Source organism: Bufo gargarizans, chromosome 3 (genome assembly GCF_014858855.1).
Source record: "Bufo gargarizans isolate SCDJY-AF-19 chromosome 3, ASM1485885v1, whole genome shotgun sequence".
Classification (NCBI taxonomy): Eukaryota; Metazoa; Chordata; class Amphibia; order Anura; family Bufonidae; genus Bufo; species Bufo gargarizans.
In genome coordinates, this window is record NC_058082.1 from 56,410,494 (window position 1) to 56,427,526 (window position 17,033).

Sequence of the window (17,033 nt, forward strand, 5' to 3'; positions counted from 1 at the left end):
AGTCCTGTGTGTGTATGGCTGGTACGTGCTGGAGATGGTTCCTAGTCCTGTGTGTGTATAGCTGGTACTTGCTGGAGATGGTTCCTAGTCCTGTGTGTGTATAGCTGGTACGTGCTGGAGATGGTTCCTAGTCCTATGTGTGTATGGCTGGTACGTGCTGGAGATGGTTCCTAGTCCTGTGTGTATAGCTGGTACGTGCTGGAGATGGTTCCTAGTCCTGTGTGTGTATGGCTGTTACGTGCTGGAGATGGTTCCTAGTCCTATGTGTGTATGGCTGGCTGGTACGTGCTGGAGATGGTTCCTAGTCCTGTGTGTTTATGGCTGGTACTTGCTGGAGATGGTTCCTAGTCCTGTGTGTGTGTATGGCTGGTACGTGCTGGAGATGGTTCCTAGTCCTGTGTGTGTATGGCTGGCTGGTACGTGCTGGAGATGGTTCTTAGTCCTGTGTGTGTATGGCTGGTACTTGCTGGAGATGGTTCCTAGTCCTATGTGTGTATGGCTGGTATGTGCTGGAGATGGTTCCTAGTCCTGTGTGTGTGTGTATGGCTGGCTGGTACGTGCTGGAGATGGTTCCTAGTCCTGTGTGTTTATGGCTGGTACTTGCTGGAGATGGTTCCTAGTCCTATGTGTGTATGGCTGGTATGTGCTGGAGATGGTTCCTAGTCCTGTGTGTGTGTATGGCTGGTACGTGCTGGAGATGGTTCCTAGTCCTGTGTGTGTATGGCTGGCTGGTACGTGCTGGAGATGGTTCTTAGTCCTGTGTGTGTATGGCTGGTACTTGCTGGAGATGGTTCCTAGTCCTATGTGTGTATGGCTGGTACTTGCTGGAGATGGTTCCTAGTCCTGTGTGTGTGTATGGCTGGCTGGTACGTGCTGGAGATGGTTCCTAGTCCTGTGTGTTTATGGCTGGTACTTGCTGGAGATGGTTCCTAGTCCTATGTGTGTATGGCTGGTATGTGCTGGAGATGGTTCCTAGTCCTGTGTGTGTGTATGGCTGGTACGTGCTGGAGATGGTTCCTAGTCCTGTGTGTGTATGGCTGGCTGGTACGTGCTGGAGATGGTTCTTAGTCCTGTGTGTTTATGGCTGGTACTTGCTGGAGATGGTTCCTAGTCCTGTGTGTGAATACATTCTTCAACAGAAGATGCATGTTGAGAATAAAGGCCCTGGTTGTTATACGTATCCCCCACATGATATCTATCCTATGTGCAGCGCTGAAGAATCAGAATTAAGTTGTAGCAAAGTTCTGGATAACGTATTTCTCCATTTGTATACTTATGTTGCTTCTGAGAATAAAGTTTTAAGAAGTCTCACATTCCTTAAACCCAAGGGCATACAGAAATCACTCTACTCCCACATCTGCTGTATCACTAGAATTTAACTATACAAAATCTTTTCATACAATGCATGTTTGAGGCCTGATCTCCATGTCTGAAGTTGTTTGTTTCTTCATTGACAGGACTTCTTAATCATGTTTGTTCATCATTTGGCCGCTGTTGGCCTGATATCGTTTTCTTATGTCAATAACATGGTCCGAGTCGGGACTCTGGTGCTGTGCCTGCATGATTCATCTGATTTCTTGATGGAGGTAGGTTGCTCTTTAAGAGGAATATATAAACTGGTTTGCATAGTGAATGTGCATGCAAACTGTATGTTTTGTGCGTCTCCTAATAATGGAGCATCGAGATAATGATCTGTTATGCCAATCATCATTCGTCTGCAGAACATATATGGGGAAGAATGGTTGTAATTTAAATCTTTTATCCCCATTGTCCTGATCATTGTCACATGTAAACGCCACTTTAGTGCCATTCGACGTTCTAAATTGTCGATTGGTCTCTTAAGTCCTTCCAGTATGCAAATATGAAGTGGTTAGCCACAGAAGTGGCAACTCCTTCCCTTCTGCAAGGGGAAGATGGTGCCATGCCCTGATGCAGTCCAGTCATAATGGATAGCATCAGAGTGGCCTCATGCAGCATGATCTTTAGAGATATAGCAAATCTGAGACTATGCGATATACTACTGTAACTTCAGCCGGGTTATCATCCCACTCAGGTGATGATCTGGCAGTGGCAGCTCACTCCAGCCTGAGTGAGATGTTCTGGCTGAATTTAGTATACTGTACAGTACCGTCTTGCAAGATTTGTTGTATTGTACGAGATCATGCTCTGCTGTGACTGCTCAGCATCAGAGTGGGGAAGAAGAAGCCACCGTGACCCCCATAGCTAAATACTTCAAATTTGCATACTGGACACAGAGCTGATTGCCCATTGCCTGTGTTTTTGATTATTTCTTTGTTAGTGTATATTAAGTCACTGCGTTTTTATTCCTTTCATTTGTTTGCCATGTAGGTCAGTGAAATTATTTCTCTGCTTTACTCACTTTACTCATTTATAGAAAATCCTTCCTTTAGTCCCTTGAGAAAACTAGGCTGTGATGTTGTATTTATTGTCTTTGATACTATGTCTTCTTCCCTAAAAGATAGCAAAAATGTCAAATTATGCAAAGTACCAGAGGATATGTGACGGCTTCTTCATGATCTTTGGACTCATGTTTGTTACCACACGACTTGTGATTTTTCCAATATGGTAAGTATGTTTTCAAAGATTTTACAGAAATCCCATAATTTCCTCTGCCATGTAAAGGGATCAAGTATGTTTAGAAGTCCCATAGTACTAGAGGGAGAAATCCACTCTTAGGCCTCTTTCACACGAGCGTTTTTTTTTTTGTTTATTTGTTTTTTCGTTTATGGGCCGTTTTTTGCGTTCCGCATACCATCTGTATACGGAACCATTCATTTCAATGGTTCCGCAAAAAAAAAAAAAAAAAAAAAAAGGAATGTACTCCATATGCATTCAGTTTCCGTATTTCAGTTTTTCCGTTCCGTTGAAAGATAGAACATGTCCTATTATTGCCAGCAAATTACGTTCCGTGGCTCCATTCAAGTCAATGAGTCCTCAAAAAAACGGAACACATACGGAAATGCATCTGTATGTCTTCCATATCCGTTCCGTTTTTGCAGAACCATCTATTGAAAAAATTTTGCCCAGCCCAATATTTTTGTAATGTAATCACTGTATATGCCATACGTAAAAACGCGAAAAAAAGAACAGAAACCAAAACAAAAAAACGGAACAATGGATCAGTGAAAAACTGACCGCAAAACACAGAAAAAGCACATGGTCGTGTAAAAGAGGCCTTGCGTTGCATCCTTAGTATTTAAGGTAGGGTTCTGTTCTTGAGATAGGGATGGGTTCCAGAGGATAAGCCTTAATTATCCAGATGGGATAACCCCTTTTAAGTGCTCGTTCACATTTCCACTTCTCTGGTATTATTTCTGTTTTGCGCCATCATAGATCTGTCAGATGATGGCCCTACTGACTATAATAATGTCTGTTGAGTCTATTTAGGCCTCATGCACACGGCCGTTGCCTGGCCATGCCCATACTGCGGCCTGCAAACGGCGGGTCCATAATATATGGGCTCCAGCCATGTGCGCACCATATCATGGGTGCGGACCCATTCACTTGAATAGGTCTGCAATCCAGGAGGCACAGATCGGAAGCACTACGGAGGGCTTCCATGGGTTTTCTGTCCATGCCTCTGCACCAAAAACACTACTTTTTTCGGACTGTCTGATGCGGACCACAGACCCCATTCAAGTGATTGAGTCCTTAGACGGTGGCCACACGGTTGTGTGCATAAGACTTAGGCCGAATGCACACGGCCGTGAGCGGTCCCTGGTAACACGGGCTGGATTCCTGCTGAGAGCAGGAGTGCACGGCGTCATTGGTTGCTATGATGCCGTGCGCTTCCTGCTGCTGCCGCAGTACAGGGATACTGGTATAGATCACACCAGTGTATTACTGTACTGCGGCGGCAGCAGGGAGCGCACGGCGTCATAGCAACCAATGACTCCGTGCGCTCCTGCTCTCAGCAGGAATCCAGCCCGTGTTACCACAGACCGCTCAGGGCCGTGTGCATTCGGCCTTATGGTGTTCATTTTACTAGACGAAATTGTGAAACAAGCTGCTTTGCTTTGTTTACCCAAATCTGTGTCCGAGACGCCTACTGGCGCTTCCAGTGTAGATGTGAACACACCCCAGAATATTTCTGCCAACCAAAGTTAGAAACCCATATCACTTTGTGGCTGTTTTGTGCAAATAAGTAGGTAAATGCCCCAAGGACGTTCCCAATCCCGGCAAGTGCTCCAGGTCTCACTTGCAAACCCTGCCCCTCTTCTTCCCCTTTGCCCTGATAGTATAGACATCCTTAACCTGATATTTAAGCCACTGTTCACCACTTTGTGCCATGCCTGCTGTGGGCAGCGGACTCAGATGAGCTGCACGTGTCCTGCATCGGGCATACAGATATGTGACTATTCCAGGCTACAAAACGGCAGAGCTGGGCAGGGTTTCCTAGTAAGATGTGAAACACTTCTTGGGATTCGGGCTGCTCTCAGAGGCACTTGCAAAATGATTTGCGTATTGTATTAAAGCAATGGATGTTTACAAGGGTATGGGTGCATGTTCTTAAGTATCCGATCGAGCCCTGGGAGTCGTTTGGTTGGCATAAAAGTGTCTGAGAGACCTCATTTAAAGGCGTTGTCTGAGTCTAGTATATACCGTACTTTAAAAAAAATAAAAACATGATTATAATTTTTTTTAAAGTAGACTGCAATAATCTAGATAAACCTCTGTCGGAATATGTCCGTTCACTGTTCGCACTGTCATAGAACAGAGCTGTCAATCACACTGCAGCTGCCCCGCCCATATTGTGCTGCTGACATTGTAAACATTAGGGGTAACCCAGCAGAAGTCACTACTGTGAGTAGATTATATTGCTTCAGATGTACTATGATCTGTATGTTATACTGGACAGTCTAGGGCAGGGGTGCTCAACCTGCGGCCCTCCAGCTGTTGTAAAACTACAACTCCCACCATGCCCTGCTGTAGGCTGTCCGGGAATGATGGGAGTTGTCGTTTTGCAACAGCTGGAGGGCCGCAGGTTGAGCATGCCTGGTCTAGGGCATTTGATACTGGGACAGTGGGGGGGACTTTTATCAATAATGGCGTAATTTGCACTAAAAATATACTAAAGTTACAAATCAAAACTGGTCATTTGTTTCACCTCCTATATTAAAAGGTGCACGCCACTTGTAAAATGTGACTTTTTAAAATGTCAACTTGATTATTCGGCTATTTCTCTTGATTTGTGGCATTTTTCACACCAACGGCACTAAAATGCGACTTTTTTTTTTAACCAAAATGTGCCATTTGAGCCACCTGCTGCCCAGACCACACTTCAGACTTTTGAAATATAATTGTGACTTTTGAAGTATATTAGCAAAATTTCCACTGGTAAATTGCGACTTTTGTTTCACACTTGGCATGTTTTTGTTGTTTGTTGGATGCCAGTTTACTGACTAAACCCTGCTGTCCAGTCATGTTAGAAAAAATAGCATTTTAATACTTACCGATCACTTGTTCCCACCACAAGTTGGTTTCACTTTTCATAAATGAGACTTTTTACACAAAACACCACCACATAAGCTGGCTTCATTGTCTGCAACAATTTGAGCCATTTCTGCCGGTAAGAGGATGATGCACCAGTTTGATAGCCCCGCCCACTTTGACATTTATAGCTTTGGCATGATGCATTCTTTATGGTGACAATTCAGGAGAAAACAGTTGATGTATTTGGTGCAAATCAAAACGCCATTCTTTTTGGTGCATTTTACGCCATAAGGCCTCGTTCACATCAGCGTTCAGCCTTTCCGTTCTCCTGCTCCGTTATAGGAGCAGGAGAACGGAAAGGACGGATTGGGCACATAACTGAGACGAGCGGAGCCTACGGACCCCATAGACTATAATGGGGTCCGTTAGGTTTACGCTCAGAAGATGATTTTGGAACGGAGACGAAAGTACTGCATGCAGGACTTTTGTCTCCGCTCCAAAATAATTTTCTGAGCGTAAACCTAACGGACCCCATTATAGTCTATGGGGTCCGTAGGCTCCGCTCGTCTCAGTTATGTGCCCAATCCGTCCTTTCCGTTCTCCTGCTCCTATAACGGAGCAGGAGAACGGAAAGGCTGAACGCTGGTGTGAACTCAGCCTAATTCTGATGCGTGGTAAATCTCCCCCAATGTGGTTTGAAAACGGTGTATCAAAAATTGTAGTCCTACAGTTTTGCTCACTGGCAATAACAAGATAATTGGGCTTCGTCAGAAAGCGTAAAAATGGAAAAATCTCCCATGCTGAGCCTTGAGCTTCTTGATTCAGCAATGATTGAAGCTGGAAACCTCCTCGCTTCTGGTCTGAAGTCTTCATTCCTGGGATTTTGATGCTAATTTTGGAATTTTGTTTTTTGCAGGATCCTGAATACGACGCTGTTTGAGAGCTGGGAGCTGATCGGTCCTTACCCCTCATGGTGGCTGTTTAATGGCCTCTTGGTAATCTTACAAGTCCTGCAGGTCATTTGGTCTTACCTCGTCATTCGCATAGCCTACAGGTCTCTGACAAAGGGAAAGGTAGGTGCAATGCAGATGGTGTTCTCAGAGGGGAGAAGTGTAATAGAAATCTTTCTTTTTCTTCTCCTTGTCTGTTTGAAAGTCCTTTATTGCCCATTTCATTCTTTCTAATCTAATGGGACTATTGCTTATCTACTGCCGCTCCGTCCTGACAAGGTGACCCTGTTAGGAGCAGATCTTCGGATGTCTTTGCACTCCCTGCCTCACTCTTTCTCTCCCTCGTTTTTCTCTGTGTCAGGTTGGAACTGGAAAATGTCACCCTTTGCCTGTAAGTTTTCTCTGTGCTGTTTCCACCTTCCTGCTTGCATCACCTTCACCTTCTGCATGCCTTTTTATCTTCACTGCAGCCCAAATTCATAAAACGTGAATGAATCTGGGCTTCCAACTTCATAAAGACATGGGTGGATTAACCACAGGACCCTGTCTGGGTAGACCTGCTGTGATGAAATCCCATCCTTTTACCCTGCTTGCCAGGGCAGTTGTACCCAGAGTAGAAGCTTTGGGTGCATGTGTGGAACATGCCAAATCCACCCCTGTGACACCGCCATAACATCTTCTCATCAGTTCCTATACTTACAAACTAAACGGGATTACCTCATCACATGCCAGAGCAATACATTTAAAGGGGTTTTCCGATGACCTGTCCTCTTCCTTGGCCAGTGAAGTCACGTCCATCAGTCACATGGCCTTTATACAGCTCAGTCCCATCCAAGTGGGACGGAGCTGCAGCGTCAAACACAGCTGCGAATCAATGTGCGGGATATAGTGTAAAGAGGCTGCAGCGCTCGGCTGATTGGCAAAGGTGCCACAACACCCAACCATCAGACATTGATCGCCTATCATTAGGATAGATCATCAATATTTAACTCCTGGAAAACCCCTTTTAATAGATCAGCCGATCAAATGCACGGTTATGGTTATTGCAAAAAGTGGAGGCAGCCATTTTGATACTTCCTCTCTACAGTTTTTTTTATTTCTTTTTAAACTGTTGGGGTACGGCAGTCGGCCACATGGTTAGTTTTCTGCAGGCAGTTTTGGAAGCCAGAACCAGGAGTGACTTTAAAAATAAATAAATAAAAAACTACATGCAGTAATCTGACTGTCCGTACCCTTATATTACCAGGGCATTTTTGGCTTACCATTGAAATCTCACTGATTGCAGGATTCAGCTACAAAATTGATTCCGCCCAGTTTATAGGTGCACTTAAGTTCATGTACATGGTTTATGTGCCTGTAAACATGATGATAATGTACTGTGCAAAGTGAACCTTGAATCAAGACGGCTCTTACTTTCATGAACTCCCTGTAATTCTTGCTGGTTGAGTTTTGTTCTTCTCCATACAGACCAGTGCACGGCCGCACTTGCCTTACCGTACGTACTTAAAAGGGTTTTCCAACATTTTTATACTGATGACCTATCCTCAGGATAGTAGTAGATGGCAAAAAGATCACAGCAGCATGTCCGGTGTGTCTATTGGAAGCCAAGAGTGCACACACACGTCAAGTACGACGTTTCGGCTACGTATTTTTCTTTTGTGCTATCCTCAGGATAGGTCATCAGTATCTGATCGGTGTCGGTCGGATAAACGTGATGTCACTGGCTTAGGAAAAGCGAGAGAAGGCTGTGGTGCTTACAGGAGTGCCGCTGCTTTTTCTCAAATAGCTGATTGGTGGTGGTCCTGGGTGTCGGACCCTCACCGATCAGATAATCATCAGTATAAAAATGTTGGAAAACCCCTTCAAGGGAAACAGAGAAAAGATTACCTCACTCCCATCGACCTAAATTATTACATGGTTATGCGATAAAATGTATGTGGTGTTGCCTTCCCTTCTAAAAAAAATTAAATAATTAAATAAATTAAAAAAACTTATAACGACCATGTTCTGTATATGTATGCCTCCTGGGCTTTAAACCTTTTAAAATTTCCTGCAGTGTATCAAAAACTAACACAAAGAGAGCTTTGTTACCAAAGACAGATTTTTACTCCCACATTGTGCAAGTGGTGCTTGGAAAATGACCGCAGTGAAAGGCTTAAAGAGGCTATCCAACCCCTATAATGGGCCCCCAGTACACATTATATTTACCTACTCCCGGCACCCACGTCACTCCAGATCCCTGCACGGCTCCGCTTAATCTCCACGTCGTGCGGATCTAAACATCAGACGACAAGAGGAGCAGCCAATAGCAGGCTGCGATCGGGACAGCAGCCAATAGCAGGCCGCGATCGGGACAGCAGCCAATAGCAGGCCGCGACAGGGACAAGGATCTTCTCTGGTGTCACCCGTGATGCTAGGGAGGCTTGTCCCCATTGTGGCCTGCTATCCCCCCGCCCCCATCACCAAGATGTTTTGATCCGCGTGGCAGGTGCAGGCGAGCAGAGTTAGTATAATCTATATTGTGGGGGGTGTCATAGGGGCTGGCTTAAAGGGCTGCCTGGTTCCGAAAATCCGGTTTACGGGCTTAAGCCTCTATTCACACACTTATTAGAAGGCCTGGATGCCAGTGTGAGCACAGTCCTGCTTTCATGTTTGGGAGTCCATATTGAAGACCTACAAAGCGTGGTCCTCACTTTAAGGCCTCATGACCATATGTATTTTGCCATCTGCAAATTGTTGATCTGTAAAAAGCGGATACTGTCTACATCCACATTTGGACCCATTGTGGTCTGCATTTTGCCAAGTATAGGACATATTCAATCTTTTTGCTGAATGGACACACGGATGTGGAAAGCTTTCCCTATCCTTATGTCTGTTCCACAAAAAGATAGAATATGTCCACAAGATGCGAACCACATCAACGGGTCCGCAAGAAAATGCAGATGACACACGAACCGCATTTTTTTATTTTGCCAATCCACAATTTGTTGACTGCAAAACTAATAGTCGTGTGCAAGAGGCCTTAGGGTGTGTGATGACCCACTGGTTCCAAGAACACCAGGGCCTCCCCTTATGACACTGGATCCAGGTTTCTTCCTTGCTTTTGGCCAAATGGTATACTATAAAATGTAGTCAGTGCGACTCCAGGTAATTGATGGAAGGTAATTCTGTTTGAATATATAAGTACATCTTGGTGCAGTTTTTTCCTCAAATGTCCTTTTGAAGGGGTTTCGCACAATTGACGTTTATCATCCATCCACCTTATATGAGCTTGGATTTCCATGATCACTAGAATGGGGTTTCAAAGCGCCTTATTCTACTGATTGCAGGAGCTATGGTTGATCGTGCACAGTGCCCCTCCATTCGGTGTCTATCCAGCTGACAAGAACAATCGAGAGATGTTTGGCTGTCTCCATCAGAAGCATTGACTTTGAATGGAGTAACTGGACGCATTATCCATTCACACTGCTCAATGTAGTCATACAATGAGGTGGAATAGGAGGTTCTCTGTTCCTCCTGTTCTAGTGATCAGTGGTAAACGTCCATTGTAGTAGAACCCTTTTAGGCCTTATTCAGACTTGAGTCACAGATTTGTGACAGCGCACGGATCCATTTATTGTAATTTGCTTGTTAACACACAGTGGTTTTCAACTGACTGCAGGTCAATGAAAAAAGTCATGGAAGCAGGCACCACTTTGGTCTGTCAAGGACCAAACATGCCCATTGAAAACGATGGGTCTGTGAAAACCATTGACACAAAACGGATGGCATCAGGGTTTTGTATGTGAAACACTGGTTGTCTTCTCATGGACCTTACCATGTGCATGGACATGTGAATAAGGCTTTAAAGGCTATGTACACCTTTGGGGGCAATATTTTTTATTGCATTGTACTCATTTTGAGCTAAAATCTTTTATTTTCAATTGGTCCTTATTAAAAAATGTTGAGCCCCTTTCTCTGTACAGCCTTGAGATTCCCTAGTACCAGGCTCTGTATTTTTACTGTCTCCTGTCAGGCAGCTCAGCTGACTATCTCTGATCTCCTACCTCCTAAACACTCATTATAGCTCAATTATTGGCCTTAAATGTGGCTTAAATAAGTGTTTATGACCTTTTTAGTAATTTAGAGATAAGGTTAATTAGATGGCTGGCTTAATATTTTTATGAAGACCAATTAAAAAAACTTTTTAGCCCAAAATGAGTAAAATGCAATCATAAAAAAATTGCCCCCGAAGGTGGACATAGCCATTAAAGGGGGTTTTCCGGGAGTTTTATACTAATGACCTATCCTCTCAACACCCGGGACCCCCACCAATCAGCTGTTTGAGAAAGCACGGGCGCTCGACGTAGCGGCGCTGCCTTCTCACAGCTTTTCCTAGGCCAATGATGATGCGTTAATCGGTCACATGGCCTAGGCGCAGCTCAGCCCCATAGAAGTGAATGCGATAAGCACAGCCACTGTACAGCGCACGGAGAAAGCTGCAGAACCCACGGGAGCGCCGGTGCCTTCTCAAACAGCTGATCGGCAGGGTCCTGGGTGTTGGACCGCCACCGATCAGATACTGATCACCTATACAGAGGATAGGTCATCAGTATGAAAATCTTGGAAAACTCTTTTAAGGACCTTATCATATGCAGAAATAGATTCCTTGTACTCTTTAGTACAGCGCTGTTTGCAGACTGGATTCTCTGGTTCAGTGTAATTCTTTGCATTCAATGCACACATGTATTGACAGTGGAGTCATAGAATCATGACTGGAATTATTTTTTTCTTATTATTGTGTTTGATAAAACACATTATTTGGCTTAGATATTCCAAATCTCATATTCCAGTGTAAGGAATCTACTGCTAGGTAACAGTATACACTCTCTAGCTTAATACTTGAACTTCATATCGCTTGTCTGCATCCATCTACACCAGCGTAAGGCCTCTTTCACACTTGCATTGCCGGAAGTGCCTGCCGGATCCGTAACACCGCAAGTGAACTGGAAGCATTTGAAGACTGTTCAGTGTTACTATGGCATCCAGGACGCTATTAAAGCGGGGGAGCAGTATACTTACTCCCGGGGCGCTCCAGAATGACGTCGGAGCGCCCCATGCGCATGGATCACATGCGTGTGGGGTGCCCTGACGTCACTCCAAAGTGCCCCGGGAGCCGCACGGACGGTAAGTATACTGCTCCCCACTACACTTTACCATGGCAAACAGGACTTTAGCATCCTGGCAGCCATGGTAACCATTCAGAAAAAGCTAAACGTCGGATCCGGTAATGCGCCAAAATGACGTTTAGCTTAAGGCCGGATCCGGATGAATGCCTTTCAATGGGCATTAATCCCGGATCCGGGCTTGCGGCAAGTGTTCAGGATTTTTGGCCGGAGCAAAAAGCGCAGCATGCTGCAGTATTTTCTCCGGCCAAAAGACGTTCCGGTCCTGAACTGAAGACATCCTGAACGGATTTCTCTCCATTCAGAATGCATTGGGATAATCCTGATCAGGATTTTTCCGGGATAGAGCCCCGACGACGGAACTCTATGCCGGAAAAGAACAACAAAAGTGTGAAAGAGCCCTAACATTGATAATAATCTTATGTATATGGTGCCAACCTAGACCGTAGCTTTTCTATAATGTAGAGCTTTATTCAAGGGCATCTGTTAGCTGCCCATAAGGGGTCAAGAGAGTGGGCACCCAAAACCCTGTTGGCTTTTGAAGCTACACAGATTGGAGGGTCTCCTAGAAATGCAGCACAGTTTTTAACACTTTTTTTTTTATGCCCTTGAAGGGGTAGTCTAGCAGAATAACATTAAGTAGATAATGGGTACATTGGGTAGAAATAAAAGAAGCATTACTCACCTTACCGATTGCTGCCGCTTTGATGCTTGCCAGGTCCCTGCTGGTCTCAATTTCCTGAACCTAGCTTAATATACAGAACGTATCGGGAGATGCCAGACAGGGACCTGCTAAGTATTGGAACAGCAGCGGCAAGAGATTGGTTAGGTGAGTAATGCCTTCTGGACAGGCATATAATACAACATTTTTCTGAAAGGAGAAGGCTTCCCCTGGCAAAATCGTCTGGGTTCTGGATGACAAAACCATGGCAGTCAGCTGTCAAAGCATCTGCAATGTGGCATGGGTTTTCTAAGATGAGACAACCCTTGTAACACCTCATGCAGACAATTGTATGTATTTTGCAGTCTGCAGAACGTGGATAAGTGCGTGTGACGACCTTGTTGCATCGGTTTTTGTTTTTTTGTGCATCCATTGACTTCAATGGGTCCATGCTTGGCATTTTTGGACCAAGTATAGGACATGTTCTATTTTGCAAGCACATGGATCATCTGTATTCTTTCTGCATCCGTATGTCCATTTCGCAAAAGATAGAAAATGTCCTATTCTTGGCTGCAAAATGTGGTCCACGGACCCGCTGAAGTCAGTGTCCAAAAAAAAAAGGATGTCACACAGACGTCGTCTGTATTTCCGCATGTCATGTGCATGAGGCCTAAAATGACTTTATAACACCAGGCTTTTTGTAGATGTCATAATGTACAGTTTCTTGTTAAAAAAAAAAAAGCCTTGTATTTAGTCAGGATGCTTTTCCATACAGACTGGAAACTCAGGCTGCACCTATGAGATCTGGTACAGCTGACAGGGTATCATAGATAATAGCATGATCACACCCATGTGGTATCTCTATACAAGAATACCCGTGGCCATTACTGGCTCTGTGGATTGAGCAGAATATCTGTCTTGTCACAAGGACCTATGATTACTACAGTGCTAATGCGTCCTGTATTTACGCCTAACCGTGCTCCTACTAAGCGCTCATGCCCATGACCGTATGCCCTCTGAGACATATGGTCCGTGAGCGGGCCGTATGTCCCAGAGCGGCATACGTTGTGCGCACAGCATCATAGGTCACTATGATGCTGTGCGCATCGGGCCGCCTGCAGGGCTACTGTACTGCACTCATATGATCTTATAAGTGCGGGACAATAGCCCCGCGGGCGGTCCGATGCGCACAGCATCATAGTAACCTATGATGCTGTGCGCTCCCGTGCGCACGATATATGCCATGCCAGCTCACGGACCATATGTCTCGGAGGGCATACAGTCGTGTGCAAAAGCCCTGAGTGTGGTGCTTGTGAAGAGATTAATTCTACATTACTAATGGTGATTAATTTCCTCTCCCCTTTTAAAGGTGTAAAGACAAATATTTGTTAGTCATTCCCTTTCAATTTTCTCTTTTGCCAGGTATTGAAAGACGAACGCAGTGATATAGAAAGCAGCTCGGAAGAAGAGGATACAGCATTAAATGGCACAAAATCAGTCCATAACACATCCAGCAATGGGGCCAACCGGGCTAATGGCCATGCGTCAAGTGGCCAGTGGTCTGAAGAATAAGTGAATGGACAGCCCAGCAACATAGTAATACAAATGCCTTGCAAAAGTATTCACCCCTTGACTTTTTTCGTGTTTTGGTGCCTCACAACCTGGAATTAACATGGATTGTTTGAAGATTTGCATCATTTTATTTACAGAACTTGCCCACAACTTTGAAGATTTATTTTATTTTATTTTTATTGTGAAGCAAACAACAAATAGGAAAAAAATAACGGTAAACGACAATGTGCATAACTATTCACCCCCATAAAGTCAATACTTTGTAGAGCCACCTTTTGCGGCAATCACAGCTCCAAGTCTGACCACAGTCATTCCAACACATTTACATGTCTCCCCTTAAACCACTGAAGTGTTGCTTTAGCAGTGTGTTTGGGGTCATTGTCCTGCTGGAAGGTGAACCTCCGCCTCACATCACACAGGGGGGTACAGGTTTTGCTGAAGAATATCCCTGTATTTAGCACCATCCATCTTTCCCTCAACTCTGACCAGTTTCCAGTCCCCCCAGCACGATGCTGCCACCACCATGTTTCACTGTGGGGATGATGTTCTTTGGTCGATGTTTTGCATTGGCTTTGTGCCAGACATAGCGTTTTCTTTGATGGCCGAAAAGTTCAATTTTAGTCTTATCAGACCAGAGCACCTTCCTCCATACATTTTGGGAGTCTCCGACATGTCTTTTCACAAACTCACAACGTGCCTTTTTGTTTTTAGCTGAAAGTAATGGCTTTCTTCTGACCACTCTGCCATAAAGCCCAACTCTATGGAGCGCACGGCTTATTGTCGTCCTATGTACAGATACTCCGGTCTCTGCTGTGGAACTCTGCAGCTCCTCCAGGGTTCGGTCTCTGTGCTGCCTCTCTGATTAATGCCCTCCTTGCCCGGTCCATGAGTTTTGGTGGGCGGCAGTCTCTTGGCAGGTTTGCTGTTCTGCCATGTTCTTTCCATTTGGTTACGATAGATTTGATGGGTCTCCTGGGGATCATCAAAGCATGGGATATTTTTTTATAACCTAAGCCTGACTTGTACTTCTCAACAACATTGTCCCTTACTTGTTTGGGGAGTTCCTTGGTCTTCATGGCAGTGTTTGGTTAGTGATGCCTCTTGCTTAGGTGTTGCAGCCTCTGGGGCCTTTCAAAAAAGGTGTGTATATGTAATGACAGATCATGTGACACTTAGATTGCATACAGGTGAACATAATGTCACAAATTTTGTGACTTCTGAAGGTAATTGGTTGCACCAGAGCTTTTTATGGGCTTCCTAACAAAGGGGGTGAATACATACGCACAGGCCAATTTTCGGTTTTCTATTTCTAAACAATAGTTTTATTTATATATTTTTCTCATTTCACTTCACCAACTTAGACTATTGTGTTCTGATCTATTACATAAAATTCTGATTAACAAAACATTGAACTTAAAGGGTTATTCCCATCTCAGACAATGGGGGCATATCGCTAGCATATGCCCCCATTGTCTGATAGGTGCAGGTCCCACCACTGCTATCCGCACCTACAACACGAATGGAGCGGGGAGAGTTGTAGCTGGAAGACCCCAGATTTTCCACCATCAAGCGTTGCTCCCATAGAAGTGAATGGGAGCGCATTGCGCACGCGCGGCCCCTGCTCCCATTCATTTCTATGAGGCAGACGGAAATGGCTGAGTCAGCGCTTTGCTATTTTCAGTGGACCCATAGAAATGAATGGAGGGCCGCTGCGCATGCCCAGTGCGCCCTCCGTTCATTTTCCTGCTCCGTTCTCATCATAGGTGCGGGTTCCTGCGGTGGGACTCGCACCTATAAGACAATGGGGGCATATCCTAGTGATATTCTCTCATTGTCTGAGATGGGAAAACCCCTTTAAGGATGTAATGTAACAAAATACAAAAAAAGTCAAAGGGGGTGAATACTTTTGTAAGGCACTGTATGTTCTCTTTTGTAAAAGACATGTCATAAGACTTGGCCTAAAGCATTTCTCACAAACAACCAGTCCTGAACTGAGCCGCCCCTGGAGGGTGAAGCACATTCTGCCCCAGACAACAGCCAGATGTCGCCCGGGCCATGACTTAACGTTGGTTCATCAGATCTGGATTAGCACGCGCTGGCTGCCATATACAGTCTACTTTGATGAATCTGCACCTTTTATAAACTGTGTGCTCAATACCCCCCCCCCCCCCTCCTTTCTTTATTCATCCTTGTTCCGTGTGGGAAGCAACGGTTGCGCTGTGGCGAGGATTGCGTTTATTGGGCCGGTGTTACACTTGGTTGATTGGCGGTAGTCGATCACAGGGCCATGGTCTTTCTTTAGATGTTGACTGTGGATGAGACTACCCTCTCCAGCTCCCACACAGCTGTGCCAGGTACAAGGGGTGGCCACCCTTTCACAAGCAGTGTGTGGAAAGTGATCAGGAGTGTGCGCCTTATTGTCCTATTTTATATAATTATTGTTTACTTCAGTCTGTGAAAAAAAATAAAACAAAAAAAAAATAGGCAATTTTTTTTTTGGGGTCTTTAATTGAAAGGCAGTTTCAGTGTTCTGTCTTGACACTAACATGGTCCCCTCCGATATGAAGGGATTTTCCAGGACTTTTAAATGAATGGCCTGTTCTTAGAATAGGTCAGCAATATCAGTTTGGCAGGGTCCAATTCCTGACGGCTCTGCCAATCAGCTGTCCTGCAGAAGCTCCGGCACCCAAAATACACAGTGCCGTCTGTGTGTAGTGGATGCAGCTGATTACCTCAGTGGTGCTTCCATTTACTTAAATGGTAGCAGTGCTGCAGTAACCAGCTCCATTCAGTACACAGTGGATGGTGCTACTTCAGGGTCCTGCAAAAAGGACAGTTTAAAGTTGTTGGGCACTAATATATAACGTATCTTTTGCTTGATAAGATGCACCTAAGGTTTTAGAGGGGGACATTAGGAAAAAAATATTTTTCATTAGACCTCAGATCAGGCCAGCAATCAGACACCCAATGTTAATCAGACCTCATCTGACAGCCCCATTCAGACCCTCAATCAGACCTCAGATCAGCCCCCAATGCCTTTTATGAGCCCCCATGCCATCTATAAGCCTCAGTGCCATTTATGAGCCCCCCCATGACACAGAAATAAAAAATAAAAAAACACTTACCTCTCCTGCTCTGGACTCTGCCGCTCCTAACCTCCAGCACGCTCTCTTCTTTCTGCTGTTACCCGATGCGCACATCGTGAGGTCCCAGAGCACCCTCATGCTGTGT

General features: G+C 44.9%; 1 protein-coding gene across 2 annotated transcripts in view; it reads left to right on the forward strand.

Moving 5' to 3' along the window:
- The window catches only part of CERS5 (ceramide synthase 5), an 88,166-nt gene extending 74,098 nt beyond the window's left edge, over positions 1–14,068 (forward strand). Inside the window, exons 7-11 of one of the 2 annotated variants that reach the window (XM_044286945.1) lie at positions 1,458–1,586; positions 2,480–2,586; positions 6,371–6,527; positions 6,766–6,795; positions 13,653–14,068. In XM_044286945.1, the coding sequence (XP_044142880.1) occupies positions 1,458–1,586; positions 2,480–2,586; positions 6,371–6,527; positions 6,766–6,795; positions 13,653–13,802 (573 nt within the window). In that variant the 3' untranslated portion in view covers positions 13,803–14,068. The remainder of the gene's footprint in view (positions 1–1,457; positions 1,587–2,479; positions 2,587–6,370; positions 6,528–6,765; positions 6,796–13,652) is intronic. The other variant, XM_044286946.1, reaches the window with a different exon arrangement.
- The last annotated feature ends 2,965 nt before the right edge of the window (positions 14,069–17,033 follow it).